Genomic DNA, 19,525 nt, shown 5'->3' on the forward strand with positions numbered 1-19,525 from the left:
CGCCGCGCGCTGCAGGTGCAGCCATGGCTGAGGCGAAGCTGCGGGTGGAGCGGGCGCGGGCGGCCTTCCGCGCGGGCAGGGCCCGCTCCCCGGGCTTCCGCCTGCAGCAGCTGCGGGCGCTGGAGCGGATGGTGGAGGAGAAGCAGCGGGAGATCGCGGCCGCCCTGAAGGCGGATCTGAATAAGGTCGGCGGGGGGCTGGGGCGCCGCTGGCGGCCGAGGGGGCCGGGGCCGGGGCCGGGGCCGGGGCGTTTTCCCTGCGGACGGGGCCCGCCGTGAGTTGGGCTGTCCAGGAGTTCCAGCGAGTCCCGCAGTGGGAGCCGCCGGCGGCCGGCCTCGAACGGGCGCGGCCCCTGGAGCTCAGCGTCTCAGCCTCAAGGGCGGGCGTCTGAAGCCGGCGGGCTCTGGGCGAAGGCTGCCGGGGAGACTCGCGCTCTCCCTGGAAGTGGCCTAGGTTCCTCCCCCGCCCCCCCGCCGGGGACAGCGAACTGCCCCTGGGGGTGTGGGTTACCCAGCGAGGCTGTGTCGACACTACACTAGCCCCCTCCCCCCGCTTTCGAAAGTGCACGCTCAGGAGACACTTCGGGATGTGCCAATAAAGCGCTTCAATGAATATGCAGCGTTTCATTAGCATATCCTGAAGTGTCTCATTAGTATCCCCCTTTCGAAAGAGGGGGGCTAGTGTAGAGACAGCCTGAGGTGTGCATGAGCTGGGCTGGGGGAGAGGCAGTCACCCCCAGGGCTGGCATTTAAAGGGGCCTGGTGCTGCAACAAGTGCAACTGGTGCTCCAGGCCTCTGTGAAATCCTCTGGAGCACTGTGCCTGCATGGCTGACTCCCTAAGCCCTGCCCCTGCTGCCCGTGGCACTGCTTCGTGTGTGAGAGGGTAACGAAAAATTTGAGTGGCAGCAGTGGTTGGTGAAATCATTTTGGTATAACATACCGAAAGCATCCACAGTAATAAAGGAGTTCTAGAAATGACCTTCTGGGATCTTGCCGTAGTAGCGTAATCCGAAATATTCCAGTTTTCAGAGTTTTCCGGTTAAGGCTAAATATACGCTAGTAGTAGTGAAATACATTGTAGATAATGGCAAACTTTTCTTCCTAACAGTAAGTTCACAGCAAGGTCTTTCCTGCTGCTACTAGCCAAGGGCATGCTGGGGAACATGGTCCTTTTTCTTGCTCCAGGGCCAGCTATCTAGGCAGGGAGCTGACCAAGGAACTACAGCTCCCAGGGTATCTTGGGTTCTCCTATCATGTCCTGCAGGTTCTCCTTGCACAGCTTAGAAGGGATGAAGGGCATGGTGGGTGGGGAGGGGGTGTATTTGCACACTTCAGACCCACCCTGTCTACTGCCCTGTTTTTACCCATGAAAGCTCATGCCCAAGTAAATCTGTTAGTTTTTACAGTGCCACCGGATTCCTCTTTGTCAGTAGGAGCCTTTTGACAAGGCTTCTCCTTCCTCAGGACTCTGAGCAGTCCTGGTGGTTAAAAAAAAAAATGGGGGAGAAGAGTCCTAACCTTGGCATATTTTGTCATAAATCTCTGGCTGCCCCTGGATTTTTGTTCAGAGTCGTTGCTTAAAATTGCAGGTGTGTGTTAAAATAAGGTGGGACTGGAGAGGGAGTTAAGTCTCTTGAGAGGGTCACTTCACCTTTTTTGTCATCTTTGTTAATGTAGGGTCTAGGCAGTTGTCTGTATCGTTTGGCTGAAGGTCTGAATAGGATTGTCTGTTGTGTGTAAACTTGTCAAATTTCCCATTTGCTTCCCCTTTGTGCAATGCACGTGTGCACAAACTTTGAGGGAGACCATGGTGGTCAAACTGATAGTAGCCACCATTTACATACAGATTCATTTATTTGCTATCTTTGTGTTTCTGCTTTGGGCATGTAGATACACTGATAAAGCACCATTGCTTTGGAATTTGCTTATAGAGCACTTTGTTGTTTACAATTCACTTACAGAATGAATACAATGCATTCAGTTATGAGATTTTGGGGACTTTGGGAGAAATTGCCTTGATGGTAGACCAGCTTCACACCTGGGCTGCCCCTAAACCTGTTGCAAAGAATATACTGACACTGACTGATGACGTCTACATCCACTATGAACCATTGGGAGTGGTCCTGGTTATTGGAAGTTGGAACTACCCCTTTGCCCTGGTTATGCAGCCTCTAATAGGGGCCATTGCAGCAGGTAGGTACTATCCTTATGCTTTGTTTTATTGGCCTTTCCACGTGATCAGCCTTTTCCCCCTTAGTGTTTACATGCCTAAGCAAGTAATACATTGTCCTGTTTTTTATCTCTTAGGAAATGCTGTAGTGATCAAACCATCAGAGATAAGTGCAAATACAGCAAAACTTATGGCTGAGCTGATCCCGCAGTATATTGACAAGGTCAGTAAAATCCAACACTCCAACAGCTCAGCTGGTTTTAGTTATGAATTTGTTTTGCAGTGCCTGGGGACCCTGATCAGTGAAGTTCCACACGGATACAAAAATGGTATTGGCGTCTGAGCAATGGCATGCAGATGTGGTCCATAGACATCTGCAGATATAAAACAGGGCTCTGATTAGAACATGTGGATCTGAATCCATCCACAATCAGCAAACGTTGTCTGTGACATAAAGTGGATCTCCTTAGATTAGCAGGGCTCTACCCTATTGGCGCTCCATCATGCTAGGTGCTGGTGTCTGCTCTGAAGTGTTTGCAGTCTAAGCACGTAATGAGAGCCTGCTGCACGTGGCTACAGCAAACAGGGTGGAGTCGAGCAGGAAGTTTAGTCTTTTCAGTAAATGTTCCAAACTGCTTCTTAAGTAAGGAAAGAGTTCTCTGTGGGACCAAGTGTGGGATCAGTCCTTTTAAGGCCATCTTCTCTAATAGAAATTAATAGGAGTTCTGCTTTTGATGTCAGCAAAGACTAGTTCCAGCCTCCTGAAGTTTTAACTCGTGAATGGTGACCTGTCATCTCCAGCTCTGGAAGCAGCGGTCTTGTGATTAGCATTAGAGCACAAAAGAGGATCCCAACACTACTGCATTTTGACTGCTGTTGTGAAACCCTGCTCTGTTAAAACAGGGTTATTTTGCAAGTAATCTGTGGCACTGTAAAAGGACAGCATTACCATTTGGTAGTATTAGGGCTGGAGAAGCAGCAGTATTTCTAAAGAGAACACCCGCTGCTTTTCTGCCAGGGACATTGAATCAAAATGTTGCAATCACTCTTAGATTTAGTATCTACACTTAACTTGAGAGTAATCCTCCTGAGATTGATCTCCCAGAGTTAATTTATTGTGCTTAGTCAGGACATGCTAAATCAACTACTCGTTTGGGTCATGAGGAGTAAAGGACATTGACCAGAGTTTCTCCCGTTGACCTCCCACTGTGGGGATGCTGGAGAAATTTGGCTTTGGATATGTCAACTCCAGCTAAGCTATTCGTGTTACCTGGAGTTGTGTATCCTAAGTCAGCTTTCTCCCTAAGTCACATGCATCTGATGAAGCGGGTTTTGCTCACAAAAACTTATGCTCCAAAAAATCTGTTAGTCTGTAAGGTGCCACAGGACTACTACTTGTTTCTCCTGAAGTGAAGACCTGCTCTTAGTTTGCAGTCACAGTTACTTGGGTGTGAAAACCTGTTTGTTCCTGCCTGCCTCTGGGGACTAGTGTGTCTCTAAGTGCTCCTTGAGACGATAAAAGCCAATCCACCTCTGGGTCTATATGTCCTGCCAAATCCCTCTTAGGGTAATATTTGCTGTGCTGTTTGTGTGTCTCTTTAAGGCAGGTTTTGATGCTCATTTCCTAGCCCTGACAGTACTTGCAGTATGTGACTGCTTAAATCTCTCTCAGTATAGATGTAAAAACTACCTATTTGATTAGTCCAGCTAGAAAACTTCTCCAGATTCATTTTGGTGGAGAAATGCCTAGAGATTCCAAAACATACAGCTCTGGCACATTATACATGAGGGACAGCCCTCTAGTAGGGATTGGGGCGAATTAAGAGTTGGGTTGAATGCCAGACATTTTGGAGACTCTTCTTTCTAAACTCCTCCAATTCCCAGCTCTGGGGGGAGCTGGCAGTTGCTTTTACCTCCTTCCCACAATATTAAACCAAACCAGAGTTTCTGTGCTCTTTACCAGGGCAAGCGTTACCAGCTTTTCATTCAGTAGGTTTTGTCTGCAACCCGGTTTGCATGCTGCCATTCTTCCCCTGACGGCTGCTATGGAGCATTTCATTACATGTCCTCAGAAACGGTTCCATCTTCCCCTGGTGAGGAAGATAAGCCTGGCCAGATTGGATCTAACCCCAGGCCCACCTAGCTCCATATCCTGTCTGATAGTGACCAACACTAGTTGCTTCAGGAAGCATAAGAACCCTGGAATAAACAAAAGCATGCTAATCTTCCCCCAACGTGAGGTCACATTCTGGACTCTACTAGCTAGAGATTCACTTACCACATGCAGCATGAGGTTTCCTGCCTGCTCGAATGAGGAGGGGATAGGACTCCCAGGCTAGAAGATAACAAGCTCCTTCAGATGAAACAGGGGCTTTCTCCAGCAGAGGTTTAATTTCCACCCCCCTGCTCCCCATCTCGGCTGTATTACCATGAGCACAGCCAAGTGGCCCGAGAGAGACAGTGCAGTCTGCTGCAAGTATTTCCTGCAATCATGCTATTTAGACAGTTGTCTAAAGATAACGAAACCATGAAAGTAAACCAGACTTCACATCATGCTGCCTTTATTTTGGTGTTTAACCAGATGTCTTAGCCTGACACATCAGTAAAAATATCCAAGAGCTAAGAAGCTCATTCTTAGCACTTCTGTACCAAAATCTGCTGCAGTTGGCTTTAGTTTCATCTTGGCTTCTGTAAACTGGCACTGTCAGTAATTGCCTCCCAAGTGGCTGCAGTTTTATTGCAGCAACTGGTACTTTGCTTGCAGGAGTTGGACACTGGATCTGGTGTTAAAAGCTCACATCAGGCATGAGATTTCTAGGCAAACAGTCCACATGGGATGGTGGCTGCCTATGTATTGAACTTGCCTTGCCTTGCAGCAGCAAGCTAATAATATAATGTTACAAGCCTCTTGATACGTATTGCACCAAAGTCAAGTCAGTTTGTCAGGTCTGATTCCCCAACCTGGCACTTCGAGTGCAGGTAATGGGGGGCCAGCTAGTCATATAAAATACTGCTTGACCCTGTCTCTGCAGTTCCCAGAGACAGAAAAATTCCCCTGATTTCAGTTTTCCCTGAAATACTCAGTAGCTGCCACCACCATGTGCACAAAATCCCCTTTCCAGGGAAGAAATCACTTGGAATCTCTTCCCTGAGGGCAAACTCCCCAACCTCCTTTTTCCAAGGCATTGGAATAAAATAACAAGGGCACCCCCAAAAAAAAAATCCAGGGAGCTGTGAGTTGTCTGGTCTGCGGCCAGGCATGTAGTTTTAAGCCCCTGTAAGCACAAAGGATCAACTAGTATTTGTTAACAAAGAAAAAACACTTTTATTATTAAAACAAGATTTTATCTTTGCAAGCACTGCACATGGCTTGGTGTTAAGAAAACCATTAATTAAAGCAAAACACAGAGATTTTTCCCTGAGTCAGATTTAGTTCCATGAGAGAACAAAAGGAACAAATAACCAGCTCAAACATAATTTTCAAACCCCTAAACAATGAAAACAATAAACTTTATGCGACTACCTAATCTAAACTTTTCCCTACTCTTACTGTCTCATGAGCCCAGAGGATCTGTTCTGGAAGAGCTCATTCCTTCCCCTCTATCCTTGGAGAGATCCCCTCTCTTTTTCTCTCTTTTCTAACATAAGCAAGATGCTGCTGTGATTCAGTTTCAAGTTTGAATTTTTCTTCTAGCTGCTATTGGCGCTTTGCCACTTCCCACAAACTCCCTCCTTCAGCTCCCTTTACAGCTCCCATAACACAGTTGCACAAACATCTTGCTTTTTCTATCTGCATTTGAAGGACCTGTACCCAGTTATTACTGGAGGGGTCACGGAAACAACAGAGCTGCTGAAGGAGAGGTTTGATCACATCTTCTATACCGGGAATTCTCAAGTGGGCAAAATTGTCATGGAAGCTGCTGCCAGGCACCTCACCCCAGTCACTCTTGAACTTGGTGGAAAAAGTCCATGTTATATTGATAAGGACTGCAATCTCGAAGTTGCATGCAGGTAAGGTCATCCTCTAGGATTCAGTTGCTAGGGCGGGGAACAGTCCACAAGGAGTGGTTATTGCTCTCACCGTTGGACACATGGCTCTCTGATGGCAGCTGATGACCAAACTGTCCTTTTGTAAGCTGGTTTCTCTCTTTCTTGGAGTGTTGTTTGGACCCCATTTGTGCTTGATTTTTGACAAAGCACAACTGAAAGATGAACCTTCTAGCATGTTTGGGGCTGTTAATTTTTTAAAAAAGGTTTTATGTTGTTAATTTAAATAAGTTAGCTGTAAACAGTCTGCACCCTTGATTATAGTCAACTGATTGTGTTGGGCTCAGGAGGAGACTTTAAAATAGTGAGGTTTGCTAATATAAGATTTGGATGCAGGAAACAATGGAAGGAGAGCTTAGGGTAACAGTGAGAATATTATGAGCAAAACAACAAACAAATGAGTTTGTGGAAGAGTCCATGAGGAGCTCATGCAAGCTGAAATGTTCCATGTGGTTCACATGTTGTGAAGTCAAGTGGGCAATTAGCCTTTCCATTCAGTCTTCCAAACGGCTTCTTCAAGAATTGATTCTCAGTGGGACCAAATGTGGGATCATTCCATTTAGAGACAGCCTCTCTGATAGAAATTCATAGGCATTTTGCTATGGACTTCAGCAATGACTAAAAGTTGCAAAAATTGCCCCTTGTTATGTAAATAGACCTCAGTCTTGCACATTTCTCTATTTGCAAATAGCTTGCACGATCAAGGCCGTGGTTTTGGCTTTTTATTTCTCTCCTCCCGTTCAGTTTCATACCCACCCTGCAGAATCTAGAACAAGGGGCCCAAGTCCAGAGTCCCTTGGCAGCAATCTGAGAACTCTCCACCCACCTCGTGTCTGGCAGATGGCATGCCATGAGGGGACCCTGCTCTGTCAATTACTGAGCAGTACAAAGGCAAATATTTAGAAATGTCTGTTTTAAAGAATGTTGCCTTCTATATTGAAAGCAACTGTTGGAGGCCTAATTCAGTAACTCATCTTATTATGGATACTGGGTTATTAACATTTTTCCTGCAGCACACCAAAAGTAAATGACTCAGATGGAAAAGTTAGGGAGAAAAATATTATATGCTCATAACTAAGTTCTCTGTTTGCCTGAGCCGAACTAGAGTATCTTGTATGGAGGCCCCAAGGCTTGAGTTAATTGTAAAAACTTCAAGTTCTTTAACATAAGAAAATCATAGTTTAGCACAAGCAGCTTAAGTTGCATTTCAGTCATTTAGCCATGTTAGTTTGTTTTAGCAAAAACAACAAGCCCTGCAGCCCCTTAAAGACTATGGCAAAACAAATATTTGTTTTTCGTGGGTTGGAACCCACTTCATCAGAGGCATGAAGTAGAAAATTGCAAGTTTGGCAAGTATACGTATGTGAAGCTGGGAGTGTTACTTTACTGAGGGAAAGACCAGGGCTAACAAGATCAGCTCAGTCAGGGAGGATGTGGCTCATGCCCAGCAGCTGGAAGCTTATGCACAAATTTAATTTTTATGGTGCCATAGGACCCCTTGTTTCCATCATTGCAGCTGCTGAAGGTTTTAATCTCACTCAGTCTCCTTTTGACTTTCACCAGTTTAGTGGGCGATACCATCTTTCTCAGCACACCCAAATGTATATGCTTGCATGTGGTGCAATCTTGTAAAATGAGACCAAAACCTGTACCATCCCTACAAGCGGGGTGGTGGGCAGAGACTTTGGAATGCTGCAGCTTGAAGATATGACCGGTAGCCAACGCTGAGGCAGAACATTGCAGAAATACCGTTGCTGTACCTTGTTCAAAACTATTGCTCTATTTCTTAGCTGTTGTCATGCATTTTTCATGAAGTCTGTACTCTGTAAGGTTCAGCTGCTCTTGAATTGCTGGAGGTTGTGCTGTAGTTGAGCCATTGCTTGTTAGTAGCCTTGTGCAGCATTGGCTTCTGAATCCCCGTCGTCATAGACTGAGGGATGGATGGGAAGAGGCTGCCCTTGGGATTCATGGGGCCCTACGCCATACTATTAAACTGGTCCCCTATGCCTGACAGAAGCTGGTGGGGAGGAAGGGATTTTATAGAGATGTGATTTTGTAATCTACAGCTACACACTAATGAAATATTTTAAAGCAGCGTTTCAACTGGTGTCCTGTAGATCCAACAGTAAATTTAGAAACTGGCAGCATATACCTGGGCTGGTCCATGCCTGTTAAATGTTTTTGTTACCATTTGAATGGCTCTTTCACAGGTTCAGTGTTTTGTTAATAGGCCTGCCCGGTATTTTCTCTTTAAGTTAACTGGGTCCTCTCCAGGGGAAGCAGAGCCATAGACCGGGGATAGGAAACAGGAGGTGGGTGGACATTAAGACGCAGTGGTGCCCTACACAATCTGTATAGATAAGGATGGCCCTGGGAAGGGACCTTGAGGAGTCATCTAGTGCAGTCCCCTGTACTCAGGGAGGAAATCAGCATCAGCTGGGGGAATTTGTTTGCAGATCATGAGAGCATGAATGGGGTGTCGTCCCTGATAAGAAACATCTCTCATTCTCCCCTCCCCCATCCAGTGAATCCCCCTGCAGGGAGCTCTATGTCTAGGAGATGCTGAACATCAAGATAGCAATTATTTCACCATGGCTTGTGGTGGATGTTTTGCATCAGCAGGGCCCCATACAGAGGTGGATCTTCTTGTCAGTAAATGGCGCTAAATCCTTTTCTCTCATCCTTAGGCGGATCGCATGGGGGAAGTATATGAACTGTGGTCAGACCTGCATTGCGCCCGATTACATCCTCTGTGAGCAGTCCATCCAGAACAAAGTGGTGGAGAACATCAAAAAGACACTAAAGGTGAGCGTCCAGTGACTCCAGCATTGCAGAGCTGCAGCCACTTCCACTGTAATTGTACCGATGTGTTTTTCACCCCCACATTTCATGTAAACATGAACCAGTATTTCAGCTTCATGACGGGCAGCAGCTATGTTCTTTGGAAGCCTGTGCCCTAGCAGGGGCAGGGAGGGGCCTTACTCTGAGATGGCCCCCGCTTGTTTCCTGGTGCCGATTCAGTTTTCCCATGCCTGTAGAGTTTCACATCTGTGCAGTGCAGGTGTTGGTGGAAATCCACCCTATGGGGAACACACTGGTGCATTTCAGTGATGTGACAGGCACTTCCAAGGTTGAAAAATGGCCTCAGCTGAGTAATGATGGGATTTGCGGCCTCCACATTAGTCCAGCTGATGTTTGTACTGAACTTGCCTTTGGTGGGTCGGTGCCAGGTTACTGAGCAATCATTTCCCATTTTTAAACCTCATCCCTTTTTTTTAACAGGAATTCCATGGGGAAGATATAAAACAATCTCCGGATTATGAGAGGATTGTCAATAAGCACCACTTTAAAAGACTCCTGAGTCTGCTGGAAGGACAGAAAATAGCCTATGGAGGAGAGACTGATGAGGCGACATGCTTTATAGGTATTCCTTCTACATTTGTGAGGTTGGCTTAGAGTTGTCAACATGCTCCTTTTGCCATCTGCTGTGCTTCACTGAGCTGTTGTATAGTCAGACTTTTGGCTCGTTTAGTCTCTCTTACTCCGGTTGGTGCATATGATTAAAATACAGAGAGAACAGGTAGAACTACCTCTTTGTACTGCTGCCTGGTGCTCCTAGGGGAGGGGCATTTATGGAGGCTGTTTCAGCTTTTGGATGTAGCTATTTGTCATCTTCAATCTAGCATGAACAAAGTACTGGTGAATGGCAGAATAACAGACCAGCTTCAGTTTCCTCATTTTCAATACCTTTCCCCTCCACCCTCCCCATCCCAAGTTCTCAGGCTCCTGTTAATCCTCAGGCACAGAAAGATATGCAGCCTATTTGGAAGTCATACCAGGTGTGCTCAGGTGGTGCCTTGAATTCTCTCCATTGTGGGATAAAGCACGGGGCTGAGGTCCAGGAACCCTGGGTTTGGTCTCACTTCTCACTGACTTGCTGAGTGACCTCAGGCAAGTCACTTCCCCCAATAGGTACACTAGCCTGGTGGTAAGAGATCAAATATAAGGGTCCGAAGGCAGTGCTGGAAGGCAGATAATGAAGTGCTGAAGGTGGAGGGCTGGCTGCCTTCTGCAGCTGGATTCTTGTTTACATGAGGCCTGGGAGTCACCCTGAATATTCACACAAGCACTCAACCCCTGTCCATATCCACTTTCCTCACACTCATTCTGTTGGGCTGCCTTTCCCTGGTAGGCTAGTTTATTAATCCCTATGACTCGTCCCTACTGCTAAAGGAAATGTGTGGTGAGACATCAGCTTATGATTCAGTCTGAAAACATCCAAGGTTCATATCAGTTCTGCTTTCCTGCTGTTGCGTAGTCTTGTGTCAGCTTTATTCATAAGCAAGCTATTCCCAGTTCCCCTAAATGTAGGCAGCCCTTGGGCTACTTTATCAGTGCTAAAGATCAGAGGCCTGTGCTTCACTGATGCTAACTTGCTTGAGCCAATGTCTCAGCAACGCAGGCCTGTAGTTTCCTTGTAGTACTGCTGAGGGTTACAGTACCCACCTCACTACAACAAAGCTGCATTGTTTGCTTTCCGAAGAGGGATGGGGATATGAGCTGTGATCAACCCTGAGCTCAGTGCAGGAGAGGGAGTGATGCTTCCTGAGCAGAGTATTTCTTTGTCTGACCTAATTCAGTCTCCCTCCTCCCTGTCTGTTGTAGCCCCAACGATACTCACTGATGTTAGCCCAGATTCCAGGATCATGCAAGAAGAGATTTTTGGCCCCCTCCTTCCAATCGTGACGATAAAGAGTGCGGCTGAAGCAATCCAGTTCATAAATCAGCGAGAGAAGCCACTGGCCTTTTATTTATTCTCCAATGATAAAAAGGTAGGTTCTGGCTCCATTGTGCAGTCGGATACACGACCTGCCCTGCATGTTATAAACAGGGAGCCAGGCTCATCCCTGGCACAGTTTTGTTTGGTGCGTTTGGCTTTAGCTCATGTTAAATCCCAGCTCTTGGGTCCGGGGGCATCAGCTATTTCCAAAGCTTCTGGAACTCCTCGTAGACTCCTTAATGGTGGCAGGAAGTAGCTTAAATCAATCTGTTTTGTCCGGCATGGATGGGTCATTTTGGCAAGCTGCTTACCATGACTTGACTGGTTGTCCTTAATAGCTCAGTGTGTCTAGGTTCTCAAGATGGGCTGGCCCTGTTCAGACACCACCAGAGAAGTGTTGTGTAGCTGGCAATAGGGATGTACAATCCCATTTAATTAGCTAACCAATTAAATGGGGGGAGGGAGAGAAGGGAGAGCTGAGGTGAACAGCCCACCTGCTATGGATGGGGTCTGCACCAACAGGGCTAGAGCACGACTGGCTGAGCCCACTGCAGAAGAGGGCTGCTCTGGCTGTGCTGGAGTGTCTCCTGGCCATGGCAGGCTATGCTGGGCTGGAGCAGCTCCCACTGGTTAACCATAAGTAGTAAGATTTATTTGTTTAGGGTGAGGCTTACTGGTTAAATGTTAACATCCTTAGCTGGCAGTGTGGCAGAGACCGATCAGTAACAGAGGCTGGTCGTGTTTTGTTACAAGATTAGGCTGGTGGAGGCTTGTGGACTTGCAAGCCTCTGGCTTGTACAGATCCTCTGACTATTGAATTAACTGTTGTTCATGTGAATGTGATAAAGCCAAATACATGAGAAGCTAAAGGGAACGGGGATATTGATGTGCGAAGCGTTATGGTGAACACGGCTGGTGGGTTATCTGCTGTAATATTTTCCGCTTGTGTTTTATTAGCTGATCAAAAGGATGATATCAGAGACCTCCAGCGGTGGGGTCACTGCAAACGACGTCCTCATGCACTTCACTCTCCCAGACCTGCCCTTCGGGGGAGTTGGTGAGTTGTAGGATAAATCATGACAGTGCTGTGTTGTTCTGTTCTGTGTCTCAGCAGCTGGTTCTGTGTAATGATCTTGTGACTCATCAGAGCTGTATAGCAATACAGCAGATGGCCCCTGTCTCTTCTGAAAAATAAATAACTGGTTCCCAGGGAAAGGTTGCAGGCCTGTCTGCCGGGGAGACTGAATTCTCCCCATTTATGCTCAGAACAGGTAGGGACGCCTCCACAGACAGCTGCCAGCCACCCCCTTGTGCTGCACCTGACAGGGAAGAGCCTCCTCTGGGGAGGAGCTGCTCACGCCGTTTCCAGGACTATTTGGACCTTGGTCCTTCTCCTGAGAGCGTCGTCCAGGTATCCCGTTGTGATGCTGATGCCAGTACTCTGGGAACTGGATGTAAGGCTCACCGGACGTTTGACTCAGTGCAGGATACCAACAAGGAGCTGCGTTTAAGGAACTGGTCTGGTGAACCCCAGCCACCAGGGCACATTCTGTGCCTTTGTTTTCACGTGGCCCGCCCGGCGGCAGGCTAACCAGTGTGTGTGTTTGCTCTCAGGGTACAGTGGAATGGGTGCCTACCATGGCAGACACAGCTTTGAGACCTTCTCCCACCGCCGCTCCTGCTTAATTAAGTCTCTGAAGATGGAAAACATGAACAAAATCCGGTACCCACCCAACAGTAAGAAGAAGGTGGCCTGGGCCAAGTTCTTCCTTTTGACGCGGTTTAACAAAGGTCGGGTGGGGCTGGTGGCCCTGGCCTTGCTGGGAGTCCTACTGGCTGTGGTGATAAAGGTGAGCTTCAGGGCTTTGTTTTTCTGTACCATGGCAGGTTGTAAATGAGAGGTTGTTTCTGAGCTCATGTAGCACCAGGAGATCTTCTTCCCCGCCTTGTTCCTCTGTTAGAAGCTGGTCTGCTATAACTTTTGACCTGAGAGCTGCGTGAAAGCAGAGCCAGCCAGAAGCACTTAAATCTGCTTCTCTCTCTCTTAGGCAGGCAGGATCCAGACTAGTAACAGGGCTGAGCTGATTCTTAGGTAAACATTTGGCGCCTACTAGTCATTGCTGTAATTTGATGGGTAACATGAGAGACTGTGTGCTCCTGATGAACAGGAGTTGGAACATGGCTGGATGGGAGATGCCGGAGCTTGGGGAGGCAGGAGGTGCTTCCACACCTCTTTCAGCATTAAAACTTCCTTTTGGCATAGCTGGTTGGCTACCTACTTGCCTGGCGAACTAACAGAACGGAACATGTGGCATAAGCAGCCCCATGCTTTACGGCTTACAGTATCCACTGGGGAGGGGACTGTGCTGAGGGTGGACGCCTGGTTCTTGGCTCTGCTGCAGACACCCTGTGTGACCTTGGAGAAGTGGCTTCTCCATGTGCATGGGGGACGACTTGCCTCCTTCAAGAGGTGCTGTCGAGCTCTGGGGAGGGGCAGTCTGGGTGGTGTGTAGACGGGATTCAAGGCAGTGCATGCTGCGAAATGTCTTAACGTTCCAAATGAACAGCAGCTGTTAGGGCAGCAAACCAGGCAGCACGTGCTACCTCTGTGCAGTGACAATAGCCAGGTGCTGCTGTGCCACAGAGCATACAAGTCAAATCCCACTTGTGACTCTTCTTGCCACACTCTGGGTTGACGTGGAGGTGGAGGGGAATGGTAATAATAGACCAGTACCTCAGTAAAGAATTCGAATTGACATTCTATGAGTGCCACTGCCCCTCTCGTACAGAGATCAGCAGCCTTTCCAAGGCGGGGTGCTGGGATTTGACCTCTAGGCCTTTATGTGCGGTCCGAGCAGCGGTGATGCTCCTATATAGTCACTAGGGGTATGTCCGTACTTCCAGAAAGATCAACCTGGTCAGGTCGATCGTCCAGAGTTTGGTTTTGCACATCTGGTAAAGAGGCACAAAATCGATCTCTCTGGGGTCGGCTCTCAACCCCTGTGCTCGATGCTATTGTGTGGAGTAAGGGAGGTTGACAGAGTACTAGAGGCTTGGCCTTCACTAGGGAAATAAGTCGATTTGCAATACATCAATTCTAGCTGTGCACATGCCGTAGCTAGCGTTGCGTATCTGAAATCGACTTATTTCTCTGGTATAGACTTAGCCTAATAGTTTTAAAATAGAAGAGAAAATTGGTAGCTCAGGAGATTCCATTTAATATAGGGCTGTTTGCTGAGCTTGGCAATTAAAATGCAAATATTTCCTTACCATTCGAGGTAACATCATCAGTGCACAATCTGATTCAATAAAGTCCTCCCCAACTAGTCCTTTATATAATCCTTCAGTAAGGTCCATTATAGAGTCAGCCGCATGGAACTGAGGTGGCGCACAAACCAACCAATACATTGAGAAATATTTTATTTAAGCCAAAGGACCCGATTGAAAGTACATGTAAAACAAACGTGGTTTATAAAATATAGTGTTCGAGCTGCTCTAAACATTATGGCTGCGTCTACACGTGCACGCTACTTCGAAGTAGCGGCAGTAACTTCGAAATAGCGCCCGTCACGTCTACACGTGTTGGGCGCTATTTCGAAGTTGAAATCGACGTTAGGCGGCGAGACGTCGAAGTCGCTAACCCCATGAGCGGATGGGAATAGCGCCCTACTTCGACGTTCAACATCGAAGTAGGGACGTGTAGACGATCCGCGTCCCGCAACATCGAAATAGTGGGGTCCTCCATGGCAGCCATCAGCTGGGGGGTTGAGAGATACTCTCTCTCCAGCCCTTGCGGGGCTCTGTGGTCACCGTGGGCAGCAGCCCTTAGCCCAGGGCTTCTGGCTGCTGCTGCTGCAGCTGGGGGTCCGTGCTGCATATACAGGGTCTGCAACTAGTTGTTGGCTCTGTGTATCTTGCACTGTTTAATGAAAGTGTGTCTGGGAGGGGCCCTTTAAGGGAGCGACTTGCTGTTGAGTCCGCCCCGTGACCCTGTCTGCAGCTGTGCCTGGCTCCCTTATTTCGATGTGTGCTACTTTGCCGTGTAGACGTTCCCTCGCTGTGCCTATTTCGATGTTGGGCTGAGCAACGTCGAAGTTGAACATCGACGTTGCCAGCCCTGGAGGACGTGTAGACGTTATTCATCGAAATAGCCTATTTCGATGTCGCAACATCGAAATAAGCTATTTCGAAGTTGGGTGCACGTGTAGACGTAGCCTATGTTGGACAAACGGGAAGGAAATTGGGCACACGTCTACACGAACATCAAACAGTTAAACAGCATGACCCTTGATCACCTGGCACAAAGATAACACGGGCCACAAATTTGATTTTAACAATGTGGAAGTTATAGGACAATCAGACCTTAGACAAGGAAGGGAGTTCTTAGAAGCATGGTTTTCACGTAATGATTCAGTCAGCCGGCATGTTGATTTGGATCCAGTGTTTGAGCCCATGAGATTGAGATAATAGGAAAAGATCTTGTAAGGAAACCGTGGTTAATAATTGGCCAAAGGTAAACAATCAATCAAAACTGACTATTGGTCAGGTTTGTGCAGAGGAGGGCTATATAAAGGACTAGCTGGGGAGGACTTTATTGAATCAGATTGTGCACTGATGTTACCTCGAATGGTAACGAAACGTTTGCGTTTTAATTGCCAAGCTGAGCAAACAGCCGTATATTAAATAGCCTACTAGTCCTACTTACAACAGCTTCATTAACAAATAAATTAAGATGTGGAGCTTTACCATTTAGGTGGTGGCTAGTAGCATTAGCTGGTCTTTTGTTAATCCACTGATGGCTTTGAGCAAGCTCCCGGTGGCATGCGGCAGGAGGAGCCAGGCTCTCTTGGAACCCATGGGGGGCACCCTTGTTCAGTGCAATATCTTGTACCTGGGGCTGGCTACTGTCAGATAAGACCCGCCATCGGGCAGTTACCCACCATTAGGTCTCCGTTCTCCAAGTTTGGCTTTACACCCTGATGCGAAAGATCCAATTCTTTGTTACTGTGTATTATGAGATGAGGTTCCTCTTAAACTGTTGTGCCCATATTGTGACCCACTCCGTCTTTAAAACGGGACCTCATTCCACCATCTCCCCATACATTGTGCTGTCTCGGAGAAGAGCGGTGACTAGTGGTGGTTTTAAAAGCATTTAGATTTTCCCCAAGTCAGTGGTCTGTGGAAGAGAGAAGCCCTATGTGGTGTCTTGGCAATGCAGCGACTGGGCTGGCTCAGTCCTCGCACAGGAGCAGCAGGTTTCAAAGCCCAGCTAGTCCTGCTGAAGACACACTTTCCTTGTGTGGTGCGTTACAGAGCCCGCTTGTAGTGGGGGATGGGGGTTGCCAGATTTTCCAAATGCTTATGTGGGACATGGAGCCCTGCCAGCAGCCTCAGCCATGGGAACCCCAGCTGAGGGTGGAGAATTGCCATAATAAATCCCTTGTCCCACAGCCAGGGGGTCTGGAGGGCCGGAGAACCTCAGCAGCCCTGTGGGACATTTTTGCATATATGCAGAATACGGGACTTGTCATGGAAATTTGGGATTGTTCTGTAGATGGTGGGATATCTGGCTACCCTATGAGGGGATGGGGGGAATCCTTTGGAGCGGTGGCGATGAGGCCTGCATGGGATGATTCAGGCTTTTCTCCTGTCCCTGACTTTGAATCTTTACCCTGTGTAGATGGGGCTTGTGAAGGGATGACTTTTCTCTTACATGCAGCACCGAGGCTGTGGTTTCTACATAGTGCTCAAAGCAAGAGGCCAAAGGGGTGTGAGAACAGGTGATGAGAGTCCAGGAAAAGCCGTGCTTATTGGCCGTTGGGCTGGGCAGGGCAGGGCAAACTTTTTGGGCAGAGAGCCGCCTCTGGGTAGGAAAATTGTGTGGCAGGCAGTGAATGTAGGGCTGGGAAAGGGAGCTGAGGTGCAAGCTCCGTCCTGCAGCTGCTTACCTCATGCAGCCCTGGGATGGCAGCATAGTGGCACTAACGCAGACCCTCTGCCTGCCCTCTCGCCACATGGCTTATGGAACCTGCTGGCGTGTCTGGCAGTGGCTTCAGTGAGTTGGGTGTGGGCAGGCAGCACCACCCCCCGCAGCTCCCATTGGCTGTAGTTCCCTGGCCCCAGCCAGTGGTCTGTGGGGGCCGGGGCCGGCGTGCATGCTAAGCCTCCCTGCCATCCTCTGAGGCTGCAGGGACATGCCAGCTGCTTCTGGGGACAGCCCAGGACCATGACAGACAGGCAGTGTTCCCTGTGAGCTGCACTCGTGCAGCCACCCAGGAGAGATGGCAGTGCCAACCAGCTCATTAGCAGAGCGCCCACAGCCAGGCTTTTTTGTTTCTACTGGTGGTGCACATTTGCATGTGCCTTGGGGAACATAAAAAATATTCCTTCAATGGATGGAAAAAATTAGAGGGAGCGTTGGCAGGGACCCTGCCTCAGTCCCACTGTGCTGCCAGATGGGTAATCCCGTAGGCCAGATTAAAAGCCAGCAGGCCGCCATTTGCCCATCCCTCCTCTAAAGAGCATTCGAGTGGGAAATGAGCTTTCATTGGTATTGGGTGTTGGAGTGGATCCCGTCTCTCTGCTGCGGTTATACACTATCTCTTTGCCTCCACAGGTGGCTTATTCCTGAGGGGAAAAAAAAGAAGTGATGCAACTTGCTCTAACCAATCCACAGTACTCCCACCCTGAGCCACACTTCATCCAATGAGCTTTTTAAACTGGAGAGAGTTTTGCTTTTTTTTTTTTTCTTTGAAATCTGAAGGGCACAAAACAATTTAAGTGAAAAAGCGCCATCCGGGAGCAGTGTGCTTGGGCTGGCGCTTCATGCCGAGTTGAAAAGCCCGGCTGCATTGAAGGGATTAGTGGATCATTGGGCATAAAGCATTAGCCTTGCAACCAGCTGTGAATTAGAGAGCTACAAAGCAGAAAGCAGCAGCCCCTCCACTGCTCTTCCATGCCTAAGAAGACTACCTCAGAGCTCTTCTGCATAGGTCTCATCAGGAATATCATCTTGTGAGCCCCCAGACTTGGCTGCAAACTAGAACTTGGGTTTCTGTTTCAATGTGAGTTACCACAGTTCAGTTCCTCTGGTGATTTTGCCAGAGTCCCCCCAAAAAAGAGGAAATCAGAACTTAATGAAAAGAATAGGCCCAAAATAAAACTGAGGTGGTGTGTTTATATTTTAGTGGACAGAGATTTTCTTCATTTCTTCCCTTTTAAGGTACCTGCCTAGTGGTTGTGCAGCTATTTTCCTTCCACACCTTGTAATTAGTCTGGTCTGTCTCTCTCTGCTGCCGCCGTGTGGACAGATTATGCTAGAACTCAAGACCAATTCTGACTAAATGCACATTGAGGCTGCTGCTCTCTCTAAATGTCCATGTGTATCTCTCAAATCTCCCCCAGGAAAAAAGATTGTCCACTTGTTACTCCCATTATTTAATCTGACAGCAAATTCAACTGGATGCAGCTTCTGAAGCGGAAGACGTGCTACAGGTCTTACAGGGTCGTATGGTATCTTTCATGGGCTGCTGCTGTCACCTACGCTGTCTGCCAGGCTTGCGTTTTCGGGGTCGGGCTGTGTTTAGAGAATTGATAATTTAAAGAATTCACTCTTGGCATGTTCCCATTTGCTTCTGGAAAGAAACCAGGACATTCCTTCAACTGAAATATACCTAATCTCACAAAGATGTCCATTAATTTACAGAGACCCAGTTTCCATTGAAGGGAAAGATATTGGACAAACTGAAGCAACTAGAAAAGGCTCTAACTTCTAAAAGCAATGTATTAAAATCTAAGGAATCTAATTGAATGTATTAAAATCTAAGGAAAATAACTGATGCACTATTCCAGATCATTTATATTGAAATATTTGCCTTCTGTGCAGTAGATATAAATGTATATTCAGTTAAATATATTTTGAAAGCACTAAATAAACACTGACTGACAAACAATGACTGAGCTTTGTTGGCTCAACAGGAGACATCTGAAAAGGACACAGCATTTATATGCAGTTCTGCCACAGAGACACTGTCACCACAGGCAGGTCCCTTCACCTGACTTATCTCCATTGTGAACTGGAAATATTCACCCTCCAGAAAAAAAAAAAAAACTGGCTGTGTCTACACTAGCCCAAAACTTGGAAGCGGCCATTTTGAAGGTTACTAATGAAGTGCTCAAATACATATTCAGCGCCTCATTAGCATGTGGGTGGCTGCAGCACTTCGAAATTGCTGTGGCTCGTCCACAGGGGCCTCCTTTTGAAAAAAGGATCCCTCCAACTTCGAAATCCCCTTATTCCTAGCAGCAGATAGGCAATTTCAAAAAGCTGCAGCCACCCACGTGCTAATGAGGCGATGAATATATATTTCAGCGCTTCATTAGTAATCTTCAAAGTGGCTGTTTGCGTGGCCGTTTGCATGGCCATTTCGATGTTTTGGGCTAGTGTAGATGTAGCCTCTGAGTAGTAAGTTATTACCCATTTAAACCTTCCATGCTTCTGTCTGCTAGTATAGCCAAGTGCTGTGCC

At 47.6% G+C, this 19,525-nt stretch overlaps 1 protein-coding gene across 3 annotated transcripts in view; it reads left to right on the plus strand.

Annotated features, from left to right (window-relative positions):
* Positions 1-19,525, plus strand: part of LOC142023023 (aldehyde dehydrogenase family 3 member A2-like) — a 22,957-nt gene continuing 3,432 nt past the window's right edge. The window contains exons 1-10 of one of the 3 annotated variants that reach the window (XM_075013533.1): positions 1-185; positions 1,963-2,194; positions 2,309-2,394; positions 5,974-6,182; positions 8,906-9,023; positions 9,501-9,642; positions 10,884-11,050; positions 11,956-12,055; positions 12,613-12,848; positions 17,615-18,944. In XM_075013533.1, the coding sequence (XP_074869634.1) occupies positions 24-185; positions 1,963-2,194; positions 2,309-2,394; positions 5,974-6,182; positions 8,906-9,023; positions 9,501-9,642; positions 10,884-11,050; positions 11,956-12,055; positions 12,613-12,848; positions 17,615-17,629 (1,467 nt within the window). In that variant the 5' untranslated portion in view covers positions 1-23 and the 3' untranslated portion in view covers positions 17,630-18,944. Of the gene's footprint in view, positions 186-1,962; positions 2,195-2,308; positions 2,395-5,973; positions 6,183-8,905; positions 9,024-9,500; positions 9,643-10,883; positions 11,051-11,955; positions 12,056-12,612; positions 12,849-17,614; positions 18,945-19,525 lie in introns of those variants that run through there. The other 2 variants (XM_075013532.1, XM_075013530.1) reach the window with 2 other exon arrangements.

This window comes from Carettochelys insculpta, chromosome 19 (assembly GCF_033958435.1).
Source record: "Carettochelys insculpta isolate YL-2023 chromosome 19, ASM3395843v1, whole genome shotgun sequence".
NCBI lineage: Eukaryota > Metazoa > Chordata > Testudines > Carettochelyidae > Carettochelys > Carettochelys insculpta.